General features: G+C 39.2%; 1 protein-coding gene across 1 annotated transcript; it reads right to left on the bottom strand.

The window, feature by feature from the left end:
• LOC109833440 (pollen-specific leucine-rich repeat extensin-like protein 1) lies at positions 5,689 to 9,088 on the bottom strand. The gene is made up of 3 exons (XM_020401107.1): positions 7,902 to 9,088; positions 7,163 to 7,731; positions 5,689 to 6,602 (listed from the first exon to the last, which is right to left on the bottom strand). The coding sequence occupies exons 1-3, from the start codon at positions 8,304 to 8,306 to the stop codon at positions 6,005 to 6,007; spliced, it is 1,572 nt and encodes a 523-aa protein (XP_020256696.1). The 5' UTR covers positions 8,307 to 9,088; the 3' UTR covers positions 5,689 to 6,004.

The following is a 19,843-nucleotide window of genomic DNA, read 5'->3' as shown; positions in this document are numbered from 1 at the left end:
TTATAATATTGTATTATATATTAGTATATAATTATTATATTATTATTAATTATCAATAACTTTTTTCTTATTTTTTATTAGTTTATTTATATATTATTATTATTTATTATTATATAATACATTAAGAACATATTAAATACTAGTTTTTAATATGTTATTATATTATTATATAAGATATTTTAATTATTATTGTTCATGTTAAATGATCACACAATCAATTATATACGTGGTTGGATGGGGGTCAAGTTGATGAAGGGTGTCGCTTTCTTCCCCAACTTTATATCTGGTTCTAAGTTGAGTGGCTGAAAAGTCTGCATACATAGAAACACGTGAGAGGACGGGGACTGATCCCCCCGTGGTTCCTCCGTCGATCAAGTCAGTTGGTAAGTTTGAGTGGGGAAAGTGAAGAACTGTGAGAGTTCTTGTGTGTGTGTGCAATAATTTGCAGATCAGAGAGTTTGGATCAGAATCCATTCTCTCTCTCTATGTTAGAATAGTATCTCTATTTATGCTGATAGTATAAGGGTAGATCGGTCGCTTCGGCCGAGCACAAGAGGACGGTGGCGAAGTGTGGGCTGGCGGTTGAGTCAGCTCCCGCTTTACAGGTGTCAGCGACAACTAGAGGAGAGATCACCTCAGCATTAAATGAGAAGCGATTGGAGGCATGGTGGTGTTGACGTGGTCCGATGAGTCATGAAGACTATCGGGGCTAGAGGCATGATGACACTTGCCAAGCATTAACTGTGACGTCGATGTTGTCAGTGAGGGGATCTCGAGGCCGAAGTCCTTTAGCTTGGCCGAGAAGTAATGTCTTTCGAGTCGTCATTAGGAGGCGTCAAATAGATAGTCGAGTGGGCTCGTTGTGAGTCGTCTTCGACAAGAGGGTCGACTAGTACCACCTTTTGAGTCGATATGAAGGAATGTCGACTCGACGAGTCGGCTAAGTTGGAAGTCTCGCTAGTTGATCAGGCCGCCAATTTGATTGGGGCATTGCATGCAGAAGTACACCCGTTCGTTGTTAGCAAAGAATTGCACTTAGGTGATTGAAAACACCATAACAATTATATTTTTATATTATTAATAAATATTACTAGTATATTAGATTAATTATAATATAGTATAGTATACTATAATATTATATAATTAATATGTCTATAATAATATATATTAATTACATTTAATATATTATGTTATATACTATATTAACACCTCCTCAAACTCAAAACCAAAATACAAAACTCAAAACCAAAACACTAAACTTAAAACACCTAAAAGGTATTTTGAAATAAGTGTTGCGTTTTTAGTTTGGGGATGATTTAGATAAAAAAACACTACGGTTTTCAAATGTATGACGTTTTATTTTTGGCAAAATACCATGAAAATAAGTAAAACAACATGATATCTAAACGAAGCCTTAATTAATTTTTTTATTTCTAAATTGATTTAGTTGTAAACCGGAGAGAGTTAGTCCACAATTAAATTAATTCTTTCTAAAATCAACTTAGAAAATAAGTGTGACTTAATTTTTAGTGATTTGCCAAACACAACTTTAGGTAATGGATTTTCTGTGATATATCTATTGCCAAATTGATAATATAATTTTATATATGGCTAGTTATATAAAAACTTTAGCGATAACTTTTTACTATTATTTATAGAATGAATCTCCAAATCAGTTAACAAAATTATATAACAATCAGTAAGTTTTATTAATTTTCTATAATAGAACTAAAAAATATTTATATTTGTGAAATGTTGATAAAGATTAAATTCATCATCTGCTAGAGCCAAAAAAAAAAAACAGAGATATAAACAGTATTTTTAAGGCTAAAAATATTACTTTAGCTTTAACCCTAGATAATGAGCTAAAAATATTGTAGCATGGCGAGTATTTTCAAAATTCAAAAAATACACTGTAGCATCATCAGTTGGAAGTTCCACTATTTAAACACACAGCGTACAATATTTTGTTTTCAGATGAAAAACATAATAAAAATGGCTATAGGTGTAAGATTTCAAACCAGATTAAGAAGTGTACGAAAAAAATCCAACTTATTGTGGACGTGAGGAACCCGTTCAAAACAAAAATCTTTGTTTCGTTGATTTTTTGATAGTTTTTGTTGATTGATAATCATTTGAGATAAGCAATTACTTACATCACGTGAATAAAAATCTATAGAGAAAATCGTGTGCTAAAAGGAAGTTTAAAAAGCAAATGAAAAAAAGAAAAAGAAAAAAAGAAAGAGAGAGAGAGAGGGTTTCTTAGATGTTAGTCCCTTAAAATTTTAGTTATTATGATATTAGTCCCTCAACTTAATATTTTGATATTAGTCGCTCAAAGTGCCTTTAGTTGTTAGGTTTTCTATTAAAATACCTAAGCTATGGTTGATTCAATCTTAACCATCAATAGTAAGGGCGTCTCCAATGAAGCGTCAAAACTTCATTTTGAAGTGTTTTGGCACTCCAATGGAGCGCCAAACATCCAGCTAAAATAGCAGGATGCTACTGTGTTGCGCCAGAAATGGCACAACATTGTAGCAATAGCGCAAGTTTTTTTTCTTTTGTTATTGTTGATGCTCGTGAACAAACAGTTGATGGGGGTGAGGTTGTCTGCTGAGGGAGGATGATAAAGGATAAAGGGGCCGACTCCCCCTCCGACTTTATGCCTAGCTCTGAGCGCACGAGTGGACTGATGGCCTGCACACACAAGGAACATTGGGGTATGAGGCGTGTTTCCCCCGTGGTACCTTCGACGGTCAAGTTAGAGGATGAGTTTGAGGGAGGTTTTGGGGAGAGTCTCTGAGCCATTGAGGTCCATGCAGGGTTCATTCTCATTTGAGAATTTATTTAGAAGCAACTTGAAGAAAAGAATGACTTCTTAGTTTTTTGAGTTCATAGAATCTGAATCCCAAAAAAGCCTGCTCATCCTTTTTTCTCTCTCTCTCCTCCCCCTCTCCTTCCTCCTTCTTCTCTGGATCCATTGCCTCCCTCTTTATAGGCTGTTGAGCTAGGATAGACACATGACTTCATTAGGGGTCTGAGGACGTGGGTGGGGGATGAGCTGGAGGCTGAGTCCGCAGTAGTCCTTTCACGTGTCGGCTGGCGACTGGAGGAGATACTATTTCGAGATGATCTTGATAAGGCTTCAGGATTGATTAGATAGCGTATGGCCGAGAATACGACGAGGTGCTAAGTCGTCCTTATCTTTACAGATGGCGGTTAGTGATTGGAGGGCAAGGCACTCGAGTACAGAAGACGCCTCGATAACGTCCCAGGTTTGATAGATAAGGATAAAGGGAAGATAGGCTGACCGATCTAGCCACTCATTGCTTCACAGATGGCAGCTGGCGACTGGAGAAAAGATCGCCCGAGCTCAGAGGGTGTCTTGATTACGTCCCAGAAGTGACTTGGGAATAGAATGAGCCGTCTTTGCATTTATTGATTACGTCCCAGAAGTGACTTGGGAATAGAATGAGCCGTCTTTGCATTTAAGACTTCGTCAGAGTTTGAGACTTTTGATGTGACTGATCAATACTGTGGTTGATTGATGTATGTATTGGAAATAGCTCAGTTGGATGACTCGGATCTTTATCTTTCCCAGCATGATTGAATTGGAAGGCGGGTCGTTCTCGTAACTTGTTGACTAGATAAGTGAGTCGTCAGCCCAGTCAGACAGCTCGGTAGACAACCGAGTCGTCACTGGGGGAATCGTCTCGATTGGGAGTTGGGTGGACTCCTGAGTAGTCGCCTTAAAGGCGAAGGGTCGACTGCTTCCGTGCTTCGTGTCGGCTAAAGCGTTTGGCTTTTGGCTAGGCTTTTCAGCTAAGTCGATTTGAATTGTGACTCCAATAGGCTCATGGAGACAATATTCTAATCGTTTTTGTTGATAAATGGTAGGTTACCATAACAGTTATTTATATTGGTATTAATAATATATATTATTTTATATTAACTAATTGCAATACATTAAAATTAGGACATTAAAAATTAACACTAATTGCAATACATTAAAATTAAAGAAAAATAGGACATTGAACATAAACTTAAAGAAGTATTACATGATATAATGAAGACGCATTTATTTTTTGCTTGCAAGTGTGATGTTTTCTTTTGTGATGTTAAATGTAATCTTTAGTTGAATTTATGAAAGTAATATTTTAATTTGATTTAGCATTTAATTTTTATATTTTTATTTTATTCATAAAATATATTATTATAATTAATTATATGTAATGTATTATATAATTATATAATTTGTTAAATATTTTAAATAGATAAAAATGTTAAAAGATAAGAATAATAAAATGAATATTCTTTTTTGTGTAACATTTGGTGTAATGGGTTGGAGATAAAATAGTGATTTGGTGTAAAAAACTACACCAACTTAGTGTAAAAACCACACCATTTTGGAGCCTTGGTTTGGAGATGCTCTAAGTTGCCAAATTATCCCCATTGTAAAAACTACACCGTTTTGAGCTGGAGATGCTCTAATGTCCCATAAATGTAATCTACTCCTCTACACAAATGGGAGAACCTAAGTTTTACTATTCATGCTACAGTAAAAATACTACAATGGTATTTATTGTAGTAATATTACTGTAGCAAACATGAAATTGGATATTGGGTTTTTTGAAAAAATGTTACTGTAGCACACGAGAATACTGTAGTAGAGGTGGAGATACCGTGACAATTTTAAATAGTCAAAAATTCTGTAGCAGTAGCGGAGAAAAAAATATGCCGTGCTTTGCATGGTGTTCACACTAGTAGTTATAGATAACGGAATACTCGCCTCTAGAATAAACAGAAACTAGCTTGAGGGACTAATATCAAATTACTCAGGTTTGGGGGGACTAATACCAAAATAGTTCAGATTAAGGGACTAATATCTAAAAAAAAAAAACCCCAAAAAAAAGAATAAGCTTATAGCTATAGTTGCGTGGTAAGCTTGCTCAACTTTATTCACAGAGGACAATAAGATACGTACTTGCTATTAACATTCTCCATCTTTTCCCTCGCCCTTTTGGAACTCGTTGTGATTATTACTAGTGTTCGGCCTCCCAAGTAGCAAAGCAGCATTATTGCTTTGCTTACCTAAGTGCATATGTCTCCTTTTGCGACAATTTTCTTATTCTACTAGGCGGCAACTTTTTGTGGAAGAAATGCCATAACTATGTAATGTAGCTTTTATAAAGAAAAGACTGATGACTAGGCTACTTGTTTTAAGTCAAAAAGGAATATTAAAGCACTTGTCGTCTATACGCTATTTTGAAGGATCGTGGGTTTATAATGACTCGTCAATGTTAATAGCATTAATCCAAGTGGGAAGTACCCTACGCTTTTGTGTGTAAAAGCGTAAGAGCAGTTTAGAGAGTATAGTTTAGTTATGATTATTCTTTTTTGTTTTTAGCCGAGAGTAATTTCAGAACGACTGTGTGTGATCTTGCCTGCCTATTCTTTGCAGGTTAAGCATGGACCATGGTCTTCTTTCTTAGTTGGATCCAGCAGTTGCTCTCTTAGTTGAGCTCATTAGTTTTCATGGACAGCTAACTAAAGCAGCACAACTAATGTTTTTGACTGATGAATCATGATCCCAATCTCAGTAATTGAACATCCGGTGGAACAGATGAAGCAGATCAAAACAAGAAACTTACCGCACAACATCAATAACATGAAATGGTAGAAGAGATCAAGTTAAAAGTCTGCTACTTTAAACAGTTTCTATATCCATCTACCATTCACAGCAGCTTCGAAACGAATAACGACCAACAGAAAAACAATCAGCAACCAGCCTCTACTCCTATGCTCTACAATACATAAAACTGACCAATGGAATAAAGATCTGCACATAGTTTCTTATTCCAAATATGTACATTATATCTTTAAAAAAAAACCCTCGGCATAAAATTAATCATTCCAAAATATATCACCACCTCAATTGACCAAACTGATTATTTTGAGGATTGGCAGTGTTGAACATAGGATAGTGAGGGCTCGGTTTAAGGAGTTATCGGTCCATATGAGGTGGTAGATATCGCTCCACATAAGGTGGTAGATATCGGTCCATACGTGGTGGTGTATATCGGTCCATATGAGGTGGTAGATATCGGTCCACATAAGGTGGTAGATATTGGTTCATATGAGGTGGTGGAGATGGTGTAGCAATTGGAGCGTGGTTTCTCCAAGTAGGTGGCCGTGGTGATACAGGAGATTCTCTATTCCAATGTTGTGTATATGGCGGTGGTGATACATGTGATCCTCTATTCCACTGTTGACTAGGTGGCAGAGGCACAGGCGATCCTCTATTCCAGTGTCGCGTTGGTGTCGGTGGTGGTACAGGCGATCCTTGATTCCACTGTTGTGAAAGTGTCGCTGGGGGTACAGGCGATCCTTGATTCCACTGTTGTGAAAGTGTCGCTGGGGGTACAGGTGATCCTCTATCCCACTGTGTAGGGTGAGGACGAAGACTAGGCTGGAATCTATTAGAGGCATCCATCTTCTTATGCTCAAATGGTAGTTGATGAGAATGACGAGAAGGGTTATTTGAGACCTCGGCTTTCTGTTGATCCTTCTGTGGATGGAGTTGATCAGAAGCAGGTTCAGAGCTGTCAAAATTTTTTACAATGTTAGAAGGTAGCATTATAGCTTGAATAAGAGAGACACACATCTTCTACGATCTCAAAAGGATCCTAAACCAACTTTTAATAATCTTAATCTGCATTCTCTGCCATTTTTTTCTTACTTCCAAAATAATAAAGATTTAAGTAGGGAAAATAGCTTTCATGATAGAGGATGAATCTGTGTGACGAAATTTGAAATAGGACCAATGTAATATGATCAGCAGCATGCCAACACAACTCCCTTCCTATTCTACTATTGTAAAGCAAGGAGATCTGCATGACATGTTATCACAGAAATCCTTGACAACCTATGATAAAACAAGGTCTGTCATGCCGAGAAAAAAATCTCTGTCTCACTCTCACTCTCACTCATACATATCTCTCTATATGTGAAATCATAAATAATAATTATTCCATTTTAACTAAATTTACTATGCTATTTCCAAGAGAAAAAGTTAATAGTAATGTGAAATAACCTTACTGTGTTAATTGACTAGGGTGAGAAGTATGTCACCAAGAATCCAGGTACCTGGCAGCAAGCCTACCTTGGAGTTGTCAACGGGTTAGACCTTTTCTCGTGCTTATTATCCGTCTCCGGTTGTAAGGTGGAAGCATCTTTTGCAATCTCCCTTGTCTCTTGTTGCTTGATCGGCTTCTTCTCAATTCTCTCTGGGTGTAATGTGGAAGCGTCTTTTGCAATTTCCATTGTGTCTTGTTGCATGATCAGCTTCTTCTCATTTTTCTCTGGTGGTAATGTGGAAGGGTCTTTTGCAATTTCCATTGTCTCTTGTTGCTTGATCAGCTTCTTCTCAATTCTCTCTGGCTGTAATGTGGAAGCATCTTTTGCAATTTCCATTGTCTCTTGTTGCTTGATCAGTTTCTTCTCAATTCTCTCTGGCTGTAACGTGGAAGCATCTTTTGCAATCTCGATTGTCTCTTGTTGCTTGATCGGCTTCTTCTCAAATCTCTCTGGTGGTATTGTGGAGGCATCTTTTGCAATTTCCGTTGTATCTTGCTGCTTGATCAGCTTCTTCTCAATTCTCTCTGGTTGTAATGTGGAAGCGTCTTTTGCAATCTCCATCGTCTCTTGTTGCTTGATCGGCTTCTTCTTAATCTGCGACATAAAATAAGATAATGAGAGACCTAAATACCATAACATTGTTGTTATATATCTCGGCCGCGATGTAGGATTTCATGTTTGTGCAACAAAACGTGGAATTTACTCATTCATCATGCCTTGGGCCATCCAAAATTTTGAACACAAAATAAGCTAATCGCGAGTACCTTCCTGTAGCACTTGCAAGATCTGTGCCCAGGATTCCTACAGTGGGAGCATGGCTTTCGCATTTGCTCCTTAATCACAGTTTGTTTCTTAACAACAAGGTTGCCTTTCTTGTGCTTCTTCTGTGGTCCCACATCATCCTCTTTCTTGGTGGGATCATGAGGTTGAGGTCGCTTGATTTCAAGTCTAGATGTGTCTTGAGGGTTTCTCTCTGCAACAGAAGCAGTGGAGTTGGGCTTGGCATTCCCTAGAGCCTTCATAATTTTGTGGGGTTGATAAACACCTTGAGAGGTCCTGATATTGGCATGTATCCAAAATAAAAACTGGCAGAATAGTTCCAAATAATATGAGGGCAATTCCCCATGAAAATATCGGGGAAGGACTAAACAGTCTAAACTTATGTACATGTAGTACTTATAGGAAAACTTCAATAGCTCTATTCACATATAGCTTGTGGTGCAGGGCCTTAGGCACTTAGATTAAATTAGTGATCAAAGAATATGCAAAGCATCCTATAAGGCAAAGAGATATATAAAGAATTCAATTTCCATGATGTACATAAGAAAAGCGTATGTGAAATGAGTTTAGTGCACAACCATCCTTAATGATCAACAAACATGCATCTATACTGTTTACAAAAGGGAAAAACAATCACTTGTATATAATTCTTAACATTTCATGGTATTGTTTTCATTAAAATTATGGTCCTAAATACGGAAAAATCATTTAGGCTGTCAATGACATGGAAAATCATTTAGGAGTACAAAAAATGAGGCAAGAAAGTGTTCAGTAAGTGTTTAGTATTGAAAGCAACACAATGATGCTACACGTTGTGAAAGGGATAATGTTTCATAATGTGATGATATTTCATATTAGTGGAAATTTGAAAGAAAAAAAGAAGAAGAGTTTAGCACACAAAATGATGATACGAGATCTTAGGAAAAACAATAGGCCACAAATGACGTGAAAAACGTATGGAGCGAACACATGGCTTCATTTTCTCCTCATGAGTACTAGATATAGTGCTACAGATATGACCTTAATAATCTATAAGATGCTCACATATAAAAGTGAAAAGTGGAAGAGCCGTAGGACTGGATGATATCCTTATTGAAGTTTGGAAATGTCTTGGAGATATAGGCTTAGGATTTAATAAGATTATCGAGACGAAAAGAATGCCGGATGAATGGATTAATACTTTGATACCGATATACAAGAATAAAAGAGATATACGAAGTTGTTCAAATTATCCAAGCGTATTAAAACTTCGAGTCGATACTATGAAACTTATGAAGAGCACCGTGTATTAGACGAAAATACTAAGAAAGGCAGACAAGATATACTGAAATATCAATTTGGTTGTTATGCCTGATAGCTGTACAATTATGGAACCATATACACCATTTTTAAGACGATTGATCGAAGATATACAGAGAGTAAGAAATGATTACATATGATTTTTTTTCGATCTAGAAAAAGCTTAATGGATACTGCCTGGCGAAGACGTAATGTGGTGAGTGAGTGTTGGAAAAGAAGCATATATATATATATATATATATAATTATATATATATATATATATATATATATATATATATATATATAATTATATATATATATATATATATAATATAGGTAAAATGGCCAGATTGGTATATTTTCTTGAGGCTTGGTGACAAGTTGGTATATTTTCTTTTAGTTTTGTCAGATTGGTATATTTTCTCAACTCCGGCGCCAAATAGGCCTTAAATTTAGCCGGAGTTACTCTTCCGACCAGTGCTGATGGGATTTTTTGCATAAAACCCCCTCATCAAATACAGTTTCCTGCCCCTAACCCCCCTCTCCCTCCTCCTCCTCCTCCTCTTCAACCTCCCCCTCTCCCTCCTCCTCCTCATCCTCTCCCTCCTCCTCCCTCCTCATCCCTCTTCGACCAGTGCTGATTAGCAGTCTGCAGTATGCAATAATAAGTAGCATTAAGGAAATAAGATCCACACTCGTAAACTTGATTGTTAGGTAATATATCTTTTTAGGTATATACTTTGAGTTTCTAGGTGACGTGGTGTCAAACTTTTGGAGTATGTTAATCGATTTTATTGTACTACAGAGAAACTAATTTAGATGATTACTATATGCAATATACAATTCCATGACATGGAATAACAGTCTCTTAGTGTTTAGACATCATGTTTAGTAGGTTTTCATGGTGCTGGAGCATCAGGACACAAACATTGCACGCAAAAGCACAAACAGAATTCTAATAACTTAATTCATTATTTCAATCACATGGTCAAGATGAGAAAAGAGTAAATGAGACTGTTCCAACTTTAGACCCTGGGAGTCTGGGACTATATATTTCTTGATTTTTTTTTCTTATGTGCAGGGGTTTCAATAGGAACTCAAGGAGGCATTACTGAAGGACTTTCATCAGCGCTGTGTGTTGTGTGCAGCGATAGTGATGTTGAGGCACAAGAAGTGTTTAATGTGACAAGTTCTTCGGATAGTAGTTTGGTTGAAACCTCAGCTTCTAATGCTCAGCCTAGTGAGGGGGCGGAGCGAGAGGAGGAGGGGAGGAAGGAGGAGGAGTCGAGGAAGGAGTTGACGACGGCGAGGACGGAGGAGGAGGGGAGAGGCAGAGGGATTTGGAGGAAGGGGAGGAGAGAGGGGGGTGGCGGCAGAGAATGGGCAGAGGTGGAGAAGGCCGAAGGAGGAGGAGAGGAGGGAGGGGGAGGAGAAGATGGAGGGGATTGGGAAGAGGGATGAGGAGGGAGGAGGAGGGAGAGGAAGGAGGGAGGGGGAGGAGAAGATGGAGGGGATTGGGAAGAGGGATGAGGAGGGAGGAGGAGGGAGAGGAGGAGGAGGATGAGGGAGAGCGGGAGGTTGAAGAGGAGGAGGAGGAGGGAGAGGGGGTTAGGAGAAGAAAACTGTATTTGATGAGGGAGTTTTATGTAAAAAATCCCATCAGCACTGGCCGGAACAGTAACTCCGACTAAATTTAAGGCTTATATGGCGCCGGAGTTGAGAAAATATACCAATCTGATAAAACTAAAAGAAAATATACCAACTTGTCACCAAGCCTCGAGAAAATATACCAATCTGGCCATTTTGCCATTTAAAAAATAATGATATTCAACCACGTGCATTGCACGTGCATTTCAACTCATGATATTCAACCACATGCATTGCACGTGCATCTTAACTAGTTTACCAATGTTGCCTCTCATTAATATCCCTATAAACGTCCAACCATCTACCCACAATTTTTTCCTAAAAAAGAATGACCATCTCATCAAACGGTACCGATGCTTATTTCAGCATAGTCGTCAACTTCCAAATTAGAATTCTCCAAGATGAATGTATATGACATTTGTTACAAGATGAAAAAAAAAGTTTTAACATAAAATAAGTGAAGGAGATCATGAAAAAAATTTAAGAAATGTCACAAGAATGAAGCTGGTCACTTAAGCATGCTCTGAATTTTGCACAAACCAAGGAATAAATTATGAAATTTGGGCATTGCATGGAAAAATCACTACATGATTAAAAATTGTGTTCTTTAAAATCTTCACCAAATTAATTAACAGAGTAATCAAACACGAACAAGATATAAGCACAAGGACTTCCAAAACAACCCAAGAATCAAGATTTTCACCATGTGTGCCATTCTATAGCAACGATTATAGAAAACTTATCAATAAAAATACGCACAAAAATAAATCATGAGAAAATAATCAAAATTTAAGTTTGTCTAGATTACATATCACGTCGAAAATCCCCCCCCCCCCCCCCCCCCCAATTCCTCATCTCCCTCAATTATTGCTGATATGTAATCTAGAAGAACTTAAATTTTGATATGTTCTCATGATTTATTTTGTGCGTATTTTTATTGATAAGTTTTCTATAATCGTTGCTATAGAATGGCACACATGGTGAAAATCTTGATTCTTGGGTTGTTTTGGAAGTCCTTGTGCTTATATCTTGTTCGTGTTTGATTACTCTGTTAATTAATTGATTTGTGAAGATTTTTAAAGAACACAATTTTTAATCATGTAGTGATTTTTCCATGCAATGCCCAAAATTCATAATTTATTCCTTGGTTGTGCAAAATTAGAAGCATGCTTAAGTGACCAGCTTCATTCTCTGTGACATTTCTTAAATTTTTTTCATGATCTCCTTCACTTATTTTATATGTTAAAACTTTTTTTTCATCTTGTAACAAATGTCATATACATTCATCTTGGAGAATTCTAATTTGGAAGTTGACGGCTATGCTGAAATAAGCATCGGTACCGTTTGATGAGATGCGTCATTCTTTTTTAGGAAAAATTGTGGGGTAGATGGTTGGACGTTTATTGCGGATATTAATGAGAGGCAACATTGGTAAACTAGTTAAGATGCACGTGCAATGCATGTGCGTTGATATCATGAGTTGAAATGCACGTGCAATGCACGTGGTTGAAATATCATTATTTTTTAAATGGCAAAATGGCCAGATTGGTATCATTTTTCTCGAGGCTTTGGTGAAGTTGGTCTATTTTCTTTGTTAGTTTTTATCAGATTGGATATTTTTCCCAACTCGGCCGCCATATAAGCCTTAAATTTAGTCGGAGTTACTTGTCCGGCCATGTGTGATGCGGAGGGATTCTTTTACATAAAAACTCCCTCCATCAAATACGAGTTTTCTTCTCCTTAATCCCCTCTCCCTCCTCCTCCTCCTCTTAACCTCGCGCTCTTCCCTCATCCTCCTCCTCCTCTTCCCTCCTCCTCCCTCCTTCATCCCTCTTCCAATCCCCTCCATTCTTCTCCTCCCCCTCCTCCTCTCCTCCTCCTCCTCCTTCGCGCCCTCTCCACCTCGCACAATTCTCTGTCGCCCACCCCCCTCTCTCTCCTCACCCTCGCCTCCAAATCCCTCTTGCTCTCCCCTCCTCCTCTGTCCTTGCCACCGTCAACTCCTTCCTCGGGATCCTCCTCCTCCATTCCTCCTCCTCCTCTCACTCCACCCTCGTGGGCCGAACGGTCAACTCCTTTCCTTGATTGATGATCTGAGTATCCCGCCAAGAAATTTGCTGAAGAGGACATAGGGAAAGTTGAAGATGTTATGACTCCTGAAATTGTTTGAAGTTCTATAATGAATTATTCTTTTTTAATAGACAGAATAAATTTGACTATGACGGCACTGAATTTCTGTAGGCTGGAAGAAAGCATTTAAAAGCGGTTCAGAAGATGAAGAGGAAGAGGAGGTCGAAATTAAAACTGTCTTCTTATACCAATTATTTTGCTGTTAGTACATCATTTTTAAATGATTATTAGCTGACTATCTTCTGACTTTCTTGATTAACAGGAGGGCATTTCTTCTTCCAGCAATTTGTAAGCACGTAGTGTGTGACTAAAGCACCATATATACTGCTTATTATTTCATTACTCAAGTGTTGCAATTATTTTTTTTTCTCTGAATTTTTTTTTATGTTTAGGATCGACAAAGATGATTGATGAGCCAGACGACGAAGAGAACCTAATTTCTCGAACATTGAGAAGAAGGAAGAAAGCGACATGTATTTTTCTCGAACCATTGAGAGAGGGAGGGGAGGACGGAGGGTGGAGAGGGCCGGAAGGAGAGGAGAGGAGAGGAGGAGGGAGGAGAAGATGAGGGGATCGGGAGGAGGGGAGGAGAAGATGGGGTGGATCGGAAGAGGGATGATGTAGGAGGAGGAGAGAGAGGATGAGGAGGGAGGAGGAGGGAGGGATGAGGAGGATAAAGGAGAGGGGGAGGTTGAAGAGGAGGAGGAGGAGGGAGAGGGGCGCGGTTAGGAGCAAGAAACTGTATTGATGAGGGGTTTTATGTAAAAATCCCATCAGCACTGGTCGGAACAGTAACTCCGGCTAATTTAAAGGCCTATATGGCGCCAGAGTTAAGGAAAACTATACCAATCTGATAAAACTAAAAGAAATATTACCAACTTGCTCACCAGCCTCTAAAGAAAATATATCAATCTGGCCATTTTTGCTTTTTTTAAATTTGATTAAAAAAGAGTTTAAAAATTAAAAAAAGAAAACAAAGTTTTTTGTGGATTGATCATCAAATGGATTAATCTCTCTCTCAAAGAAAATATTTATTAATTGCTTTCCTTCAATCCAGGGACGTGGTCAGCATGGATCTATATTTGGAGCTTATAAACACATTAATATAGTACACCATATCCTAAACTTTATTAGTATCTAAAGTCTTTCAAAAAAGATGGGGTGATCATTCAATTTACAAAGACAATCTTGCATACTGAATTTTACTTGCCAATATGTTCATTTAAACTTTTTAGTTGTGTTTGACTCATATTTCATGTTAACTTTTTAGTTGATGTTTCACTCAATATTTATATTATCTAATATTCTCATCATTTTTAGCTCATTTCTCTATATCATAGAAGTAACAATCTGAAAGTATCGAAAAAATTAGTTTCGTTACGAATCTAGAACATGGAGATTCATGATATTATTTCGTCATGTCGCTCTAAATATTAAAAAAAAAATTCATTTGATGCAAGGTCCCAAATCAAATCTTACCCCAAATGACTGTGAATGAAAACATGCTATTATAATTCACTTGCCTAGAGTAATTGTATTGTTACTTAGGATGTACAGTAACTATCTGGACATATCCATGATCTCCTAAGTAATTTTTCGTTGTTTGTAAAAAGCAAACATATTAGCAGGCCTCAGTATTAAAACTTTTTGGCTCTATAAAAGACACAATAATTTGGAGTGCATAACCTTATATATCATAAAGAATATATCAATTCATTGAAGAATTTTTTTCTAATAATGATCATTTTATTACAACATATATTACTATTGCAATGTATTAAATTCAATTTTCATTATGTAAGTTATAGTGATCATTTTTAATAAATTACAAAGTGTATATATGGAACATGTGCTGTATTAAGCCAGAAGTTATGCTCCACAAATAGGGGTTACTTTACATTATAGTTTGCTTGTAGTATTGTGGCCAATGCTCATTACCTTTTCTCTTTATCTTATTATTACCCCTTTTTGATGCTTTTTTAATTCTCTTTTGCTAATCATTCAATTGGATAACGCTAGTTTATATAATACTCAGAGGTTAGGAATACTTCTCTTCTATTTAAAACAGTATGATTATGATTTTCTTAAAAAATATATCACTAGTAGCAATACGTATAACTTCATTGCAACTCAAACAATTTTGGTTGAAATCATTTAGAGTGAGGTCTTTTCTATGTTTAGAAATGGTGGGTACAATGCATTACACAGCTCTAAAAGTCAAAGCAAGAAATTTCATAAATGAAAAAATAATTTAATATTGTCACAATTAAGAACCATATTATAAAATTATGACATGGATAGTGTAGAAAGCTTATATATCTTTCAAAAAAATTCATAGTTAGTTGACAAACTACAATCATTCTAATTTAAACATAAATAATTATTAATTTATTTACTAATTTGCATAAGCGTAACTACTAGAATAAATCTGCCAGCAAAAAATAGGAATTGAGATCTGTATTAAGTAGTAGGAAATAAATAATTGTTATTAGCAGCTCACTCTTTATTATTAAATCTTTAAAAGTTCAAATAATTTAAAACATTAAGCCCACCATAATACTTAGCTCACTATGAGAAAGTAAAGTAATATATCGGTCTATGGATACGTATATAGTCAATCAATCAAACTTATTAAAATTATGATGATCACAAGTCAAACATTATATGGTTGTGTTTCACATAAATAATACATTTGTCATAAAAAAGCTACATTAATGTCAGAAATATTTTTAACCCACTTTATAGATGTGTCTAAATTTTTTGCATATACTTTAAACTTATACTTTTGGACTTTTGCTTGCCTTACTATCGATGTATATAAACTCTTTTAGCTGACTATATTTGCTTACATATTCAAATCTAGGGATCTCCATCAACAAACTCTCTCTTGCCCTGCCCAAGATTACGGACGCATTGGATGACATGGCTTCCTCCAACAAGGCCATAACCTGTTAACCCTAAGAGGGGGCGGGGGTGTGATAACGTCGGTTTCTAATACTAATCTAATCCGATTTTATTCAATTAAAATTAATTAACAATTATCCTAGGCAAGAATAAAATACAAACCAATTATATATGAGCTAGGATGAAGCAATATATAATGAATATAACTAGCTAATGAGATATTACAAATATATGAGCAATGAATATATAACAACACCAAGGGTTAACAATTAATTGTAGGCGGTATAAAATTGCTTATAGGTCCCTTAACACAGCTCAGCACGGCTGATTCGACAACTCAACGAAACCATCGGGTTGAACGTATCTAAACGCCTGGGAGCGTTAAGTCCGCAATACCGAGCCAAGTGACACGCCGAGAAGTGGCATAACGACGGCTGACGAGGCTAACGAACCGCACGCAAACAACGGTAATATAGATCCACTCGCGTGCGAGAATCAACGCCTAACGGTTTCGGTGTATGTCAACGAGTCTATCAACCTGTACGAACAGATTCGAACTCGAGACAACCGAAGCGGGAATTCACTACCAGTATCGGATCCAGACTGCCATATCAGAGTCCAGTTATCAGCGGACGAAGCTCTATTAATACGCGAGAACCGAACAAAAGGCCACAACGCGCGCCACACCCAGGCGATCGGCCGAAGTCGAACCACCCAGGCTGGCTCGGCCAAAGCCGAGCCACCATGGTGGCTCGGGTGGCCGAGCACCCATGGGGTGGCCGAGCCACCTATGAGTGGCCGACCCAGATTCTGTGCCAAAGCATCAGATCTGAGAGCCTATAAATAGGACCCTTGAGTGCTATTTGGGACGGTTGGGAACTTTTGGGGAGCCGAAACTCTGCCGAATTTGAGAATGAGCTTGGAGTTTTGAAGACTTGAAGACTCTGGACATCAGATCTGGTTTCTTGGCGAGCATCCACGTCACAAAAGCGACGGAGTTTGAGGAAGACGAAATCAGATTCTGAGATCTACACGAAGTAATACTCGGATTCAAAGCTTGGCCTTTGATCCCGAGAACTAAAGGCTATTATTTCCTTGGTGAAATCAGACCCCCCGGCTGATTATTTCCTTATGTGAGATCAACACCCGTCAAATTCGTGTAGATCCGACCGCGATCTAGATCGGCTAGTGGTCACAGGATTAAACCCGACGTTGGCAAAGCAACCCCCACAAAAGCGAGTGACCGCAAAACAGGGAGCTCGTGATTCGTTCGAAAGGATAGTTGTAATCTTTTTATTTTTTTTTTCTTTGATTCGTTGTAACCGGATCTTATAAAAAAAAAGGGGAAAAAACCGGACTCTTTTGGTAATCAAAAAACAATTACTTGAGGAGAACAATGAACGTTCAATTGAAGAATAACAATTTTTCCCCCGGTGGTGCGAACAATCTCGGACCACCAGTGGAGCCACCGATCTTGCTGCCGATCGTGCGTCGCTAGCCGGCGGATCCCGATCCTGGGTTGGGAGGAGGTCGAGTATGAGTTCGACCAGCAAAATTCAAGGAAACATTCATACTCGTCCGGATCCACCTCCCCCGCAAGTCCAAGAAGTTCTCCTCAGGAGAAAAATCCGTTGGTATGGAAGAAGCTGAGAATTTACCAACGAAGATCTCACCCTGATTGATATCAAAGTTGCATCGGGTGAAGCTCCGCAACCTCCACCCAGGGCAGGCCTGATTCCTGCCAATTCCTCGTCACTCAGGGCCGAGTGACTCTCTCAAAGAAGCCCGCAAAGGCGCACGCAACGCTTGCCAAAGAATTTGGCCAAAGGCCATGGCATCAACGCGACGAATCCGTTATAACACGGATCTGGAAGAACAGGAGAGCAACTAGCCTCAACCACCGCAGATGAACGACAGCTCCTCCAAGCCGCAACGAACGAATGGGTCCGTGTCAAACGGAATCGTTCGACGCTTGAGCGCAGCGCCATTCGCAAGCGCCGCGCGAATGTCAGCGGCCAAGCACGGGTCAAGTCCAAGAGCGCCCGAAGGAAGACTTGCAAAAGGAGTGGTCAAAAATGCCGCCACCAACCCGCCAAGTTGGAGGCCGAAGTCTGAAGCGGCGATTTCAGGCTAAGGCACAATCATTGAGGCTTCAGCAAAAGTTCAACCTCGGCCGAATCACATTCTAAATTGCCGATAATTCCCACGGCTACTCGGGGATCACGCTAGAATCATTCCCGAAGAAAGAAGTCAGTTTTGGAGCGCCTCGCGCCTACTTCCCGGGATTTAACGATGCAAGGCGCCAGTTCAAGAACGTTTGGTTCCAATGGAAGAAGGCCCGAACGGCTCAACCATGCTGGGGGCGCCATCCCCCAACTACAAAGAGATTCAGGGCAGCTACGCGCCACCAATTTTGCGCCATTGAAGTCCAGTGAGCCCGCTAAGAACTCACGCCAAAAAGGCATGTTTAGGCTCGACTGACTTTTGAAAACCCAAAGAAGGCCAGTTCTCTCCTCAGAAGAACACAACTTATCGTCTATGACGATAACGTTAATACCTGAGAAGTCGTGCTCACACATGATAGATTACTCGCGATCTTCAAGCGACGGAAGTTGTACTATCATGCTGGGGTACGAGTTAAAACTAGGAAAAAAGACGTCCCCGAGAACAGGAAACTCATGCCCCTGTTCCAAACTTCATATCGCGGAGTATTGTCTGGCATTTCAACTGTTATTAAGCGGTCCCCAAAGAGTTCTCCCGGTTCTCTTCGAAAGGCTCTAGTAAGTAAATGAAACGGCCAAGGACAACGGGCCTAGGCGTTTTCGACGCAAGAAAGAAGGATAGATCGAAAGATGGAGAATTTCCGAGGGTCACCACAATATGACCAGCAAAGACATCGACCGGGACTTAATCCCGAGTCAATTCCGTATAACTACTGGTATTTAAGCTCGTCTGCAGTCTGGAGCCCATTACACGAGGAACTTATTGGTGGGTTTCGGCAAGACTTACCTTTCCAGAAGATGAAGAAATCTGATGCTGCCGGCTCCACGGTTGGCATCAGATAATTACAGTGCTATCAACGAGGGACAGCCGCGAGGCACTGTAGATAAGTGCAGAACAAGTGGCCAACGCGATGCTCGAAGAAGCCTTGCCAAACAGAGAAGAGCTTTTCAGGTTCGAAATACAGATGGCCATGGCCAGAAATGAGAGAAATGCCATTGACAGCAAATCCCAAAACATTGGGACGAACTAGCAAGGCGCCAGCCAAGTCGTCGCCTAACCAGGTTAATCTGGAAGCATGGAGGACACAAATGGCGAATGAGAGCATAATGCAAATAATCCTCCCGTCAAATGCCAGCGGGTGGTAACGAGAATGCTAGCGAAAAACACAGTGCTGAAACTTGAGATCAAGAACTCGAGAGCAAAATCAACACATGATTTTCGCCTCAAGAGACGAAAGAAAACAGGCATTCACTGTCCGATACCATGAGAGTGGGAATCGATCCCTATCCGGTGAGTTCAACCTAATTGAATACACGCCGTTTAATGGGAATGGTTCACCACTCAGCATTTGATTATTTCCAAATCGCCACCTGGGGGTTATCTCTAGATATGAGCCTTTTGATGGTGCGGATCCTTCCGTTGGCACTCTTCGTGGAGCCGCCTTCGATTCGGTCATCGTCGCCTACAAGCCAGGGAGCGTGAATAGCTGGGATGACATGGAGACCAATCTTCCTCGCTAATTTACTTCGACGACGACACAGAGCATTATCATCGGGTCCTTGCTTGACGAGAAGCCTGAAGACGGGGAGTTGGGTTGACACCTTTGACCAATGAGATTCACGGAACAAGGCCCGAGATGAAACTCGTCGGACCGGATCACCGAGAATTCATTCGTTCCACGACTTGCCACAACAACCTCGTGTTGGACGTTTGGAGCAATCGGGGACAGCACCGTCCAAGAC

Source organism: Asparagus officinalis, chromosome 3 (assembly GCF_001876935.1).
Source record: "Asparagus officinalis chromosome 3, Aspof.V1, whole genome shotgun sequence".
NCBI classification, from domain to species: domain Eukaryota; kingdom Viridiplantae; phylum Streptophyta; class Magnoliopsida; order Asparagales; family Asparagaceae; genus Asparagus; species Asparagus officinalis.
The sequence above is the reverse complement of the archived record's forward strand: the minus strand, read 5'-3'. Positions and strand labels throughout refer to the sequence as shown.

Bases quoted from the DNA above. Each gene is read 5' to 3' on its own strand.
- LOC109833440 (XM_020401107.1), bottom strand. From the start codon at position 8,306: ATGTACATAAGTTTAGACTGTTTAGTCCTTCCCCGATATTTTCATGGG. The intron at 7,732-7,901 runs GTACTCGCGATT...TTTATGTCGCAG, and splicing joins CTTGCAAGTGCTACAGGAAG to ATTAAGAAGAAGCCGATCAA. The intron at 6,603-7,162 runs GTAGGCTTGCTG...AAATTTTGACAG, and splicing joins AACCCGTTGACAACTCCAAG to CTCTGAACCTGCTTCTGATC.